This window comes from Mesocricetus auratus, unplaced genomic scaffold, assembly GCF_017639785.1.
Source record: "Mesocricetus auratus isolate SY011 unplaced genomic scaffold, BCM_Maur_2.0 Super-Scaffold_100676, whole genome shotgun sequence".
NCBI classification, from domain to species: domain Eukaryota; kingdom Metazoa; phylum Chordata; class Mammalia; order Rodentia; family Cricetidae; genus Mesocricetus; species Mesocricetus auratus.
In genome coordinates this window covers 97564417-97577593 of record NW_024429266.1, presented here as the reverse complement: position 1 = coordinate 97577593, position 13177 = coordinate 97564417, and the positions used below count along the sequence as shown (strand labels likewise).

Here is a 13177-nt window from a genome sequence, read left to right as displayed (position 1 = left end):
AAGGACACCAGATCTCATTACAGATGGTTTGAGCCACCATGTGGTTGCTGGGAATTGAACTCAGGACCTCTGGAAGAGCAGCCAGTGCTCTTATCCTGAGCCATCTCTCCAGTGCCCAAAATCACCTTTCTTCAGAGCCATACAGGAAATATGTGGAGGTGAACCTAGGTACACCCTGGCACGCCCTTCTTGTGCGTGCTACCAATGCTTGGGACCCACCTACTGTTTACCAGGCATCAGCTTTCATTCTGGCCGCATTCCCCTAGAGAGCCCAGAGAGGTCAAGTGGTTTGCTGGGAGTCACACAGCGTTTAAGAGGTAGAGTCAGATTTGAACTTTGATACCAAATCTCTAAGGTGTTTTTATTTAGAAAAGTCACGTGTTCACCAAGTGGTTGCTCTCTGGGTATCCCACAAAGTATGTGTGGATGAATAAGGGGTATATATGGGAGTGTGACAGTTGGTCTCTGGGTACTTGAGTAGGTATTTTGATAAACTAGAGGCAGCTATCATACCCCAGTCTCTTGGGGTCCAGTTTAAGAGACATCCTTGTAAACTTTGATCCCAGGAGGGGTCATATTTTTAAAACGTTTTTCTCATAATTTTCATAGAGCCCAAGCTTCAAACTCTATGAAGTAGCTGAGGCTGGCCTTGAACTCCTGATCCTCCCATCTCCATTTCCCAACTGCTGGAGTTTACGGGTGTAGACCACTTCACCAAGTTCATTTCATATCCTCTTGAATAGCTGGGAGCCACATCCTTGGGGTCTCTCAAGTCTAAAATGGGGGCCTGGCCGTCAGCCCTGAGGCTCTAGTTGTTGGGACAGGATGCTGAGGACACGTTGGAACTTCTCTAGGCGGTGGGCTGTAGTGTCCTGGGCCCCCTTGCTTCCCCAGAGTAGGCGGCGCAGGAAGCTGGTGGTCAGTGCCTCCCGTAGTTCTGGGTTGGGCCTGAATCCTGTAGGCAGAGTCAGGTGCGGTGCGCTGGGGGTGTGGCTCAGGCCTCTCCCTATATCTGTCTTTTAATGCTAGGAACTTTGATCCCTAGGAGCCAGTGGGGAGTGCCTGGGCAGGGGTTAGCAGAGGAAGGGGGCCTCTTGATCTCTCCAGGGGTGAGGGCAGGGTGCAGAACAGCTCCAGGCATGAGGGTGGCCAGTCCAGGCCCGCTATTCAGGGAGCCCTGCCTTAGACCCTGTGCTTGGAGGTGGGATTGAAGGATATGGCCATCCAGCTCGGCCAACCTTGGGCTGAGCCTGTCCCTTTGGAGGGTGGGGACACCTAGGGTCTTAGCAATTACCCAGAATAAGGAAGGGTCTTGGAGGTTGGGCTGGACTCAGGTCGGTGGGAAGTGGTCATGTTGGAGGGGACCCCAACGGGCCTAGATCTTCCCAGGCCAGAGGTTGGGGTGGCACACTATGGGTGTAGCTCTGCTGGGCTCAGCGGTCCCTTTTACAGTGGAGAGCAATATTTGTGGTTCATGATTGGGGTTAGCCCCTCCTCCGGGGGTGTGGCGTCCCAGTTGGCTGAGACTTTGTTTCCACCTTAGACCAGGTGACCTCCAAGGGGCCCTTGCTCACCTTGCAGGCGCTGGGCTGCCGCCCTGCGGAACCGGGGTGCATCACGGGCCACCTGTCGCGCCCCGAGCAGGGTGCGCAGCAGTCGGTCGCAGGACTCGTCCAGCGGCCCAGAGGTCTCCTCGCCCTCCATCAGACGCACCACCGGTGCCACGTGTGGCAGGGCCACCTCACCTGGGTTGCAGGGCCCTGTGGGAGGGGTAGAGTCCGCTGGAGACGGTGGGGTGGGGCATAGAGAAGAGCCTAGGTGGTCACAAGGGCGTGGCCAAAGGCAGGGGAGGAGGGGCCAGGCCGGGGCTAGGGGAGGGAAGGTGCAGATGATTGGGGAGGGGCTTAGCTAAAGAGGTGGGGCCTAAGCACAGGGCGAGGGAGGAGCCTGTGACCTAGAGCGGGGAGAAGCCTGGGATGGAGCAGGCATATGCCAGGGGAGGGTCCTGGAGCTGAAAAGGAGGCAAAGAGCGCATGGCAGAGCAGGCAGCCTAGAACAGAAAGCCTAAAAGAGGGAGAAGTGAAATCTGGGACGGGGAAGGGAGCCTGGGGCGGGGAGGGGTCCCGAGGCAGGCAAGGCACAGCCCAGGCCCTCTCTCACCTGTACTTTCATCCAGAGCCCGCATCAGAGGCTTTAGCTCTTGTTCAAACAGCAGCGCAGCCTCCGTGTGGTTCCTTCGTAGATGACGCCAAGTGCTCTCTAACCTGGATACCTGGACAGAGACAGGAGCCCCAACTAGTCCCCTCTTAACTGTCACCCGCAGTCAGGCGTCCTCCCCATCCCCGTCCCCAACGCACCTGGGGCATGAGCAGGGCGCCCATGACCCCAGCCAGCCCCAGCAGGTCCCCTGTCGCTCCTGGCCTCAGCGCCAACGCCAGCTCCACCAGCCCCTTCAGAGCAGCCGTGCGCTCCTCCAGATGCCCCGGGCAACCCAGCACAGCCAGGGCCCCGGCCAGCGCCAGGGTCTCAATCCTGCAGAGGTGGAATGCAAGGGTCTGGGGACAGTAGGAGAATTTGTGAAGGGAGTGGGGGCAGGAAGTGGGTTTCCCAGCCGCCTCCCCCCCACCACCACCACGGGGGACGTTAGTAGAAGCTGGGTTAGGAAGTCACACGCCCCGCCCCACACCTCACCTCTCTAACACCTCCAACCTCAGGCGATGACCATGAGGAAGTGTGAGTAGCTCTAGACCAGAGGCAACGCCCATGGCACGCCTCTGACTCTTGCTCACCCCCAGCAGGCCTACAGCCTTGACAAGAGAACACAAAGCTACGTGAAACAGACCAAGCCTGGGGATGATCCCCTAGTGAAGCCATTTCCTCCTAACGGAAACACTCCCTCCTGGACGGAATAGGGAAGCCCCTAGGATGAGAAGGGAAAGCACGAGGCTAGGGAAGTAGAGGAAACCTGGAGGTCTCGGGCAGGCTCTGAAGCTCGCAAGCTTCCCGAGATTCATAAGCACTAGCAATCTCCGGGGCTGCCTGCAGGGGGCGCTAGGGATGCGGCATTTGTGAGCGGGTACCCGAGCTAGCACTGGGCTTTTTATGTAACGCAGCCTCCCTCCGAGTCACCGGTGCTCCTGTGAGTGACCTCTCACCTCTACTCCAGGAAGTAACCTCATAAAACTCTGCGGTTCACTAAGCTAGACTCGGGTGGAATCATTTCCTTCTGCCGCCAGTGCCCTAGCTATGGTGAATAGACATTTGCTCACAATTCCCCAAGAAGAGCCACAGATTAGCCCAGCCTTGCCGGTGGAGGATCCTAGCAGATGACCCACCTGGCAATCCACCAGCAGCAGGTGTAGAGCGGTGCTCCCGGGATGGTGTGCCACCAACAAGTTTCGGAGAGTACTCAGGACTGTAGGGTCCAAGGGCCGATTCTGGGGGCCCAGCAGGCGGGAGGGGTGGCCAGGGATGCAGAATGAGACCTCAGAGTGTGGTCTTACAAAGCATCTGTCCGCTTCTCCCTCTTCCTCCTCGACTTCCCACCAGGCCTCTGGCTCCGGACAGCTTGCACTGGGGGTCGCTCTCTGAGCACTGGGCACTCGGGGGAGGAGTTCGCAGTATGCTGAGGGGTGTCCAGAGGCCAGGCAGGGTGTCCGGAGCGGCTTGGAGGGAGCCTTCATGTGAAGCCGTCCGTCAGAGGCTCTGAGACTATCCGCCATAGTTCCCAGGTGAGGCAGGGCCTTCAGCAGTGTGGGCTCGCTGCCTGTCCGATGTAGGGCAGATCTAAAAGCAGGGGGCGCTCCTGAGACAAAGGGGGGATATGGGTGTGCTTAGAGAAGACAGCTTGGCAGAGTGGGATGGAAGCCTCTGGCTAGCCTGCTTCGGCCTCTGGTTCAGCCCAATAACCGAGGATCCTTCCCCAACCTCCCAACCTCTGCCATCTTGAGAACAAACTTTCAGCCCATGGGGAATGTTCTGAATTCTGGGTGCTACATTTGAAATTTAATGTGTGTGTGTTCTCGTGTGGCTATGCATGCACATACACGCGGATGTCAGCGGATGATGAAGTTAGGTGTTGTCCCTCAGGCATCATCGGTCTAATTTTATCTGATCAGGGTTTGTGCCACTGGCCTGAGACCCCTGACTTTTTAAAACATGCGTTCTGGGGATTCGAGCTCAGGTCTTCAGGCTAGTGTGGCAAGCCCCTTACCAACTACACCATCTCCCCTTCCCCCATACACCCTCCCCCCCACCTTTTCCTGAGGGAGGGCTCAGTGGATAGTCTAGATTGCCTTGAGCTGAAGACCCTCCTGTCTTGGCTTCTTAAGTATCTCGACTGACACACGCCTGTGAATACAGACTAAGGCTGATAGACAAACATGTGAATTCATGTTTGTGACCCAGGCCTGATGCGTGCTCGTGTGTACACACACACACAGACTCACACAGACTCACACACGAATGCACACTTATGACCCAGACCTGATGTCTGCATGCACGCACACACACACACAGACTCACACAGATTCACACACGAATGCACACTTATGACCCAGGCCTGATGTCTGCATGCACACACACACACACACAGACACACACACACGAATACACACTTATGACCCTGTGACAATATCAAGGGGCTCTCAGTTGACCAGAGCAAGAAACCAGGGCGCCAAGAGGTAGATCCAGGGGCCTGAGCTCACCCGGGGGAGAACGGCAGAACCAATCTCTGAGGCACCATGGCCCTGGGGGTCCCTCACCTGCTTTGGCACCATCTTCTTCGCCTCTTCCAGAATGGTCCAAATTTGCAGGCTGGCTGAAACTCCACTTTCTAGGCCTAGGAGACAGAGGTGCAAAGGGCTGTGGTTCCAGCCTGTGTGGAGAAAAGGCTGCCAACCACTTTCGTCAACCTGCCGGCCACTGCAGAGATGGCTCTGTTCTTAATTCTTAGTTCTTAACTCTGCGAGTAGGCTGGCAGAGGCAGAGGGCAGGAGGATCTGCAGTTCAGGGGCATCCTCCACTACACAGTGAGTTTGAGCCCAGCCTGGGCTCCATGAGACCCTGCCTGCCTGAGATTGTCGGTCAGTACCTGAGAGGCCTGGTGGCGGCCAGGCTGTCTGTGAGCACATTCTCACTGAAGCTGCGTGTCAGTGGCCTCTGACGACTCACGGGCCTGGAGGCCACAGCTCCTGTGGCCTGAGACAGTGGCTGTCTGCGGGTCATGTAACTGTGGACCAGGGCCGACATGCTGGCAAACCTTTCATCTTCTAGCTGATAGAGGGCCGGTGGGCGACCAGGCCTGGGCCGCAGTGTCACTCGGAACACCTCAAAATGGAGGGTCTTGCCTCGCCAACGGCAGGAGATTACCGGGTAGCCGTCTTGGGACTCTGAGGCACGAACAAGGAAGTCGCCGTCTTGTCGTAGAAGGGCTTCAGCTCCCTGAGGATGCAGAATGGGCAGCATGTTTCCAGAACCTTCCCTCCCACAGGGGACAAAAGCCACCATGAAGGAGGGGCTCCACCCTGACCACGCCCACAGCCCCAAACTGGGGGATTCCAGGCCAGTGTTCGACTTCTGGGTCAGAACCCCAGAATTACTGATTTTTTTTTTTAAGATAAACTCTCGCTACGCAATCCAGAGTGACCTTAACTGCACAGCTTCCTAGAGTATTGGGGTTGAGTTGTTTATCAAGTTACCTGGCTCTAAGAAGTGTTGTGTTTCTTACTTTGACAAGGTCTCTCTATATAGCCTTGGCTAGACTGGAACTCACTGTGTAGCCCAGGCTGGCCTTTAACCCACAGAGATCTATCTCCCTGCCTCTTCCTCCCGAGTGCTGGATTTACAGGTGTGCTCCACCACAGCAACCTTGAGAGGAATTGTCTTGTTCCCCCACTCTATAGGTTGGTAAACTGAGTCTCACATAATTCAAACACATTGTCCATAGTCCCAGAGACTGTAAATCGTAGGCTAGGATCTGGACCCAGCATGTCTGATTGCTGGGCAATCACTTAGCTTTCTGTTTGCCATAGTTTTACTGGTTTCAGTGTTTCGGGGCTCTTGAGTATGTGACACCAAGGAGACGGACAAACGGTGGCTCAGCTTCAAAGGGAAGTGCCAGGGAGAGATGGGGCCAGAGGGGGAGACAGACGGGGGGGGGTAAGAGAGGACACAGGGGGCCTGTTCAGCCTCCATTACCACCCTCAGCAGTATCCCGGGGTCATTTCACTTCACCTTACAGTTCCCACTCAGCCGAGCTTCAAGAGCGGCTCCAATCCTCCAGCACGGCGGCCCCAACAGACCCCGGCTCCAAGTTGCTCATTTGAGACCCAGGATTTCCCACATCAGTGTGGGAGAGCCTTCCCACCAGCCCGCAGGGTCCATACCTGTCGAGACAGCTGACCGTGGTACCAGGGCTGGCAGGCAAGGTCGTCTTTATCCTGTGGCACCTGCATGGAGCTCTTGGGTGGAGGCAATCAGGGCTGAACTCTGCACATTCACCCCCGCCTCAGTCTTTTACATCTGCAAAATGGGAGCAATGAGTCCTGTACGCCGAGGGGCTGGGTCTTATCCTTTCTTCCTCATCTTATTTTTGAAAGTGGCAGACCCATTCATTCATCATTCGTTCATTCATTCATTCTAGTTTTTCTCTAGTCAGCTTTAATTATCAAGTTTATGCAGCGTAGAGTCACCTTGGAAGGGAGTCTCGGGTGAGGGCTTGTCGTGGTCAGATTTACATGTGTGTATCCCTGCGGGGGACTGTCTTCATTGTTAATTGTGTAGAAGGGCTTAGTCCCCTGTGGGTGGCATAGTTCGGCTCCTGGGAAGGTGGTACTGGTCTACGTGTCTACGGGTCTGTGCGAGCCAGCGAGCAGTGTTTCTCCATCCTTCGCCCCCCCCCCCCCAAGCTCCTGCTTGTGCTCCTGCCTTGACTGCCTTCGGCAAAGGACTGTGGAAGCTGCAGGAAAGCCTCGCAGCTCCTGAGCTGCTTTTGGCCCACGTCTTATCCCATCGCCAGAGAAGCATCGGGAATGAAGCTAGAATAAGCCCACACTCCGCACATAGAACAGTGGGTTTTGTCATGACAGCTTCACACCTGTGTAAGGCGTGTTCTGCTCATACTCGCGCCTTCTCTATTATTTAAACATTTGTGCACATGTGGTGTGTGCACGTGTGTGTTCGTACGTGTGTGAGTGTGCAGGTGTTTGCACCCTCAGGCGTGTGTTGAGGCCATAGGAGGATGTTGGGCATCTACTGCTGTCTAACTTGAGTTGGGTTCCACTGTCAATCAGAAGGCTACCACTTTGGCTGGACTCCCTGCCTCTGCCTGTCCGACGCTGGGCTTACTGCACTGTGTGGCCATGACCAGCATTTTGCTTGGGGACAGGGGACACTTGTGCAAGCACTCTTTCTCATGGAATCATGTCTGCATGGTTCATGACCCTCTCTGTCTGCACACCCCATTGTTCTGTCTCATGTCATGTATGTGCCTGTGTGTGTGTATAAGTACTTGGTTATATGTGTCTTACATGCGACAGAAAACGTAGTATTTGTTTTTCTGGGCCTGGCTTATTTCAGTTAACATGACAATTCCCAGTCCCATCAATTTTCCTGCAAATGGCATATTTTCTTAATTCCATTATATATACACAGGAGATTCCCCTTTTATTCCTCTCCAACTTTTTCTTTTTGGAGATCTTATAGCCCAGTTGGCCTTAAAGTCCTGCCTCTATTTCTTGAGTGCTGGGTCAAATATCTTTCCCACCCATGTGTGGATGGATTTCTAGGCTGATTCTACACTGGCCTCTTGTGAAGAGTGCACATTGTATCACAGCTCAAATTACACTATAGATAGCATACATACATATATACACACATGTATATACGTAGATATAAATAATATGAGCACATGTGGTAAATTAAACAAGCAATCTGCAACCATACTTACATGCATGTATATATTACATACACACACATGTGAGCGTACATATATAAATATGTATAGGAACAGGGTCTCATTGTACAAACCTGGTTGGCCTGGAACTGACAATGCATTCCAGACTGGCCTGGAAATCACAGAGATCTTCCTGCTTCTGCCTCCCGGTCATTGCAATTAAAGGTGTGTGCCAGTCTGCACAGCTAGTGTGTGTGTGTGTGTGTGTGTGTGTGTGTGTGTGTGTGTGTTGCTGGGGTTTGAACCTGGGGCCTCGCAGGTGGCCTGCAGGTACGGACACTGAGCTGCCTCCCAGCCTTAAATATCTCAGTGCTGATAGTGTAAGCCTCATTTCACAAGCATGAGTTCTATTACTGAACTATAGCCTCCAGCTCAGACGAGAAAGTTTTGTATACAAATAAGTACAATACACTTATTTGTAAGTAAGTATATATTACAAGAAACAAACCAATATACATTTGCCCTACTTTGCCATTCTGTTGCTGTGAGAAAACCCTGACCACAAGCAACCTGGGGGAGAAGAGGATTTACTTGGGCTACACTTCATGTCCCACTCTGTCCCCAAGGGAAGTCAAGGCAGGAACTCAGGCAGAAGGCCCAGCAGTCACGAGTGCAAACTGCTTTTTCAGAGGACCTGAGTTCAGATCCCAGCGTCCACACTGCAACCCACAATAGCCTGTACCCTCAGCCTCAGGGAATTTCTTCTGACATCCACACACACCCACAGCCCCGTCCCTACTTGAAGTGCATTTGGTTACACAGAGACACACATCTATGTCCCCCATGACCCATTCAGTCATAGAGACACACATACCCACATCCCCTGCCCACATGGCATGCATTCAGCAAACAGACACACAGACACCACACACACAGTAACTGAAGCAGAAACCATGAAGGAACACTGGTTACTGGCTTGCTCACTGGCTCTCTGTTAGCTTCTTATACAGCCCAGGTCCGCCTACCTAGGAGTGGCACTGCCCACTGTAGGCTGACATCCACACATGTCATATAAAGGAAAACACTGTATATGTAGAAATAGCAAATATACCCATAAAACTGATCATAAGTGACTTGCTTACTGTAGTTACCATCATTTAAATTGGGCACGGCTGCATATGTCTGTAAACTCAGTACTCTGGAGGCTGAAGTAGGAGGGTCATGAATCAAGGCTAGCCTGGGCTACAGAGTGAGACCCAATCTGAAAAAAAAATCCCAAGTAGTAAAAACAGAATCAAATAATAAAGTTAGAGTCGTCTCACGCTGGCAACCGCACATTTGAGGGCTCCTTGCCAAGGTGCAATATGTCAGGAATATATTACTCCAGCAGAACACAATGTTTGTTAGTCTTGAAGATCTCATGTAGCCAAGGCTGGCCCGGAGCTCACTATATAGCCCAGGATGGTTTTGAATTCCCGATCCTGCTATCTCCACCTCCCCAGTGCTGGGGTGTAGGTGTGAGCCCCCAGGTTGGGTTTATGTGTGCTGAGCACTCTCCCACGGCCTTGCAGCCCCACCGTCCTACACAGTCTTCACGATGGTACACAAGACTTGGAGACTGGTCTGCGAGTGATGAGTTTACGTTTAGAATTTCTCCTTGTATCTGGGAGCACAGCTATTTTGTTAGTATATTATGGTTAGATTTTAGATCTCAGACTGTAGGGAGATATCCACCCCGCCTCACCTGCTGCACTGACCACTCCCGTTTAGGCGTGGTCACGGGGGTGTGGATGTGAAGGGGGAAGGTTGGGTCTGGGGGTTCAGACCCCAGCTCACCCTTGGTTTCAGTCAGGTCACAGAGAGCGTCCTGAGTGTGGATCCTTGGAGCTGCAACTTGCGGGTCATCAGTTTCTTATGTAAATAGCTTCTCTCAGAATAAAATTAATCTATATTTAACCTAGTCCCATGTATCTTAATCTGTACATCAATATCTGACATTATTCCACAGGCCCCAGCTTGTGTCTCAAATATCTGTCAGACAAATCACCTTGGGTGAGAGAGAGGGCTGGCTGTCTTTTCTATCTATCCTCTCTCTCTCTCTCTCTCTCTCTCTCTCTCTCTCTCTCTCTATATATATATATATATATATATATATATATATATATATATATCCAAGATTGATCTATCTATCTATGTGTCTGTGTGTCTGTCTTTCTATCTATCTATCTATTTTGGAGTCTAGAAGTGGCCCTGGCCGAGGCTACAGAGAGGTATGCAGCAGGATTCTTGCCCCCTGAGTCACCACTTCCTGGAAAGGGGGCAGGGCAGCCTCAGCTGCTAGGCTCGCTGAGACCTGGGGCCCCGGGGTCCTGGAGAGAGCTGCCTCAAGGCATTGCACACCTGAAGTCAGGTGTGCTCCGGAACGTGCACATTTCCTGTTTGTCACCTGGGTGGAGTCCATGGCTGTGGTCATGAACCACACAAATTCCTGGTTCTCCAGTCACCTTGGCAGGAATGGGGGCAAAGCAGGACCAAGCTCTCGTGTAAGTTTGGGTCTCACCTCCCACCCTGAGCAAATATGGTAATTTAAGACCTACTGTGTAGCAGCCTGTCCCAGACCCTGAACCCCCAATTACCCCATCCCCAGCTACAACCAACAGCCAACAGATGAACGAAGATCATTTCTAAGGGTTCTGGGTGCAAGTAGCGAAACAGAAGATTTTGTAGTGGCAAGGAAGGCTAGAGGTTCAGGGTTCTTTTTTAATTTAGATTTTATTGTGTGCGGGCGAGCTAAGGTTCTAGGGGGAAGGTTAGAGCGCACGTCAGTGGACACGGTTCTCTCCTGTGTCTTCACGTGGGTTCCAGGACGCAACTCAGGCTAGCAGGCAGCAGGGACAAGGACCTCGGGGCATGGTGTTCTTTAAATATGAAAGGTCCTTTCTAGGAGGCAGGACCTGGGGGCTGAGACCTAGGTTTGCACTGAGGTAACAAGGCAGAGCTCGGGATGCCCGGGTGGTGTGGCGAGGTGAGGGTGAGGCAGTTAGGCGGGTGGCTTTTTGATGTTTTCACAGGACCAAGGTGCTGACGTGAGCGAGGACGGACCAGAGGGAAAGAAAAGTAGTTCCGGAGGGGAACCTCACATAAAGAGCGCACCCCATTTTAAACCAGCGACCACAGGCGACTTTAGGAAGGATTTGGGGCCACCCAGCCAGGGAGGGGCAGCTCCGGATTTGCGATGGCGCACACGAAAGTGGAAGCTGAGAGTGTTTCCGCAGAGAGCAGGAAACAGGCTGGGAGCTGCGCGAGGGCCACCGAAGGCACACCCGGGTTCCCGGACACGCATGACACGCAGTCACTCACTTGGAGACTTCTTCCGTCCCCCGCAGACTCTCTTAGATGCATCCTCGGGAGCTGACGGCTCCACCCCGATCAGTAGGGACCCCTGGATCTACCAAAGACCACCCCCTCACTCACCTGGGCCGGACTCTTGGGGGGGATCCGACGGGGCTCAATCTGGAGGCTCAGCGGCTGAGGAGCGCAGTGTCCACGCCCCAGCCAGGCCCAGCCTCGCCTGCACTCCACCTGGCTGGAGCCCAGCCCTAGCACCTGGCCCCGGCCCCTTCGGGCTCCGCCTCCAAAGGAACCTCCCAGGTGCTCACCCGCCCCCTTGGAACCTGTCTGCGGCTCGCGGCGTCCGTGTGCGAGTGGGGGTGTACGTCGTGTTCTCTATAGACTCCTCGTCCTTGGCAACTCCGAGTAGCCCCGCTCTTTAGACAGGCGCCCCGTGATTTGGGGATTCTTCCTCCCTTTTCTTCTTTCTCTGCCCACCCCCCCTTTTAGAGCGTTCAGCTACCTATCCGAGGACTCCTGGTCCTCCTGCCTGCGTCTCCCGAGGGCTGGAATGACAGTCGTGCCCTGCCGTGCGCGGTGCGGGGGACTGAACCTCCCAGCTTTGTGCACGCCGGAGAGCGCTCAAGCCACTCATCCCTAGAATGACTTTTCCCACATGCCATGTCTCCCTAGGACCTGGCCGAGTTGAGAGTGTCTCTCCAAATCCCCAGAGATCCAGGTCAGTTCAGGGAAGTCCTAGCCTGTGGCATCAAACCTGCTGCTTCCTCCGGGCCCATCCCCACCCAGCTGGGGTTTGGAGTTGGGAGACTTGTGCGGAAAGGCGACAGCCTCCATCAAAGACGGAGCTGGGCGGGAGTTTGGGACCAGGATGAAGACCGAGGGTTCCATTCTGATGCACGGAGGTAGAGGAAGTTGGGGCTTGCAAATCTGCGGCAAGAGAGGCGATAAGCAGTTGTTAAAAGGCCACGTTTATTCAAAACTCACTAGTACGGCAGGCTGTGGTGGGTGTTCAGTGCATAGAGCGCTGGCCCAGCATGTACGAACCCCTGGGTTCTAAGCCCAGCCCTGTACAAACGAGGTATAGGGTGCACACCTGTCACTACAGCCCTCGAGAGGCGGAGGCAGGAGGATCAGGAGTTCAGTTAGCCTTCGCTACATTGTGAAGTTCAAGGCCAGTCTGGGCTACTTGAGATTCTTTAAAGCATTCCATATCCCAGTGGAGAAACTGAGGCACGGGAGTGGGGGAGCTAAGCCATTCATGCAAATGTACCCCAGCCTGGGAGCGGTAGGGACTGAATTTGAATTTAGAGCCCTAGTTGATGTTTTCCAGCCTGCCTCGTTTTTTGCAGCCTGGCCTCCCCCGGTAATCGCCGACCCTGACCATGAGCAGAGAAAGTAAATTGTTACCCATTTTACAGAAGAGGGAGAGGATGCGTAGGAAGTCACAGATGCCAAAAATAGGGGATGGAAACTGCCCTTGCTTGTAGAGTTGCAAAAGGGAAGATTTCCAGGCTGTGCCCACCTCTTCCCCTCTTCCCGCTATGTAAATCAGACTCAGGGTGTTCCAGGGACGCGGTCTAGCACCGCCTAGTGGCCATAAGGATGAAAAGGCCACTAGGGGAGGGGAGCTATTTGGAACCTGGTGAGCTAAATCCTTGAGAGGCTTCCCTGCCAAGGGAATTTTAGCTCCTAATAATAGGAGCTAGATTATAAGTGAGTAGGAAGGCAGTAAATATTTGTTAAACAAACGAATTAATGAATGACAGGGAAGGGTGATCTACCTGCCTTTGCCTCCGGAGTGCTGGGATTAAAGGCGTGCGCCACCAATGCCCGGCTCTTTTTTTCCCCCACTGCGTCCATTACTGTTGCCTGTGGGTGGAGGCAGGGTGAGCAGGGCCATGTGAGGTTCAGGGAACTCTTGGGTTTTGACCC

General features: G+C 53.6%; 2 protein-coding genes across 2 annotated transcripts; one reads left to right on the top strand and one right to left on the bottom strand.

Moving 5' to 3' along the window:
• Positions 1-328: 328 nt before the first annotated feature.
• On the bottom strand, positions 329-11487 carry Sh2d3a (SH2 domain containing 3A). The gene is made up of 10 exons (XM_021233716.2): positions 11369-11487; positions 6387-6522; positions 5093-5442; positions 4764-4840; positions 3336-3805; positions 2692-2807; positions 2358-2532; positions 2161-2272; positions 1575-1760; positions 329-955 (listed from the first exon to the last, which is right to left on the bottom strand). The coding sequence occupies exons 2-10, from the start codon at positions 6453-6455 to the stop codon at positions 795-797; spliced, it is 1716 nt and encodes a 571-aa protein (XP_021089375.1). The 5' UTR covers positions 6456-6522; positions 11369-11487; the 3' UTR covers positions 329-794.
• On the top strand, positions 10134-13072 carry LOC121136753. Its single transcript, XM_040737852.1, has 2 exons — positions 10134-10437; positions 10966-13072. The coding sequence occupies exons 1-2, from the start codon at positions 10354-10356 to the stop codon at positions 11665-11667; spliced, it is 786 nt and encodes a 261-aa protein (XP_040593786.1). The 5' UTR covers positions 10134-10353; the 3' UTR covers positions 11668-13072.
• The last annotated feature ends 105 nt before the right edge of the window (positions 13073-13177 follow it).

Bases quoted from the DNA above. Each gene is read 5' to 3' on its own strand.
- Sh2d3a (XM_021233716.2), bottom strand. From the start codon at position 6,455: ATGCAGGTGCCACAGGATAAAGACGACCTTGCCTGCCAGCCCTGGTAC. The intron at 2,808-3,335 runs GTGGGTCATCTG...TCTCTTGTCAAG, and splicing joins TGCTGCTGGTGGATTGCCAG to GCTGTAGGCCTGCTGGGGGT. The intron at 1,761-2,160 runs GTGAGAGAGGGC...CCCCTCCCACAG, and splicing joins GGCTCTGGATGAAAGTACAG to GGCCCTGCAACCCAGGTGAG.
- LOC121136753 (XM_040737852.1), top strand. From the start codon at position 10,354: ATGGCTGTGGTCATGAACCACACAAATTCCTGGTTCTCCAGTCACCTT. The intron at 10,438-10,965 runs GTAAGTTTGGGT...ATGTTTTCACAG, and splicing joins AAGCAGGACCAAGCTCTCGT to GACCAAGGTGCTGACGTGAG.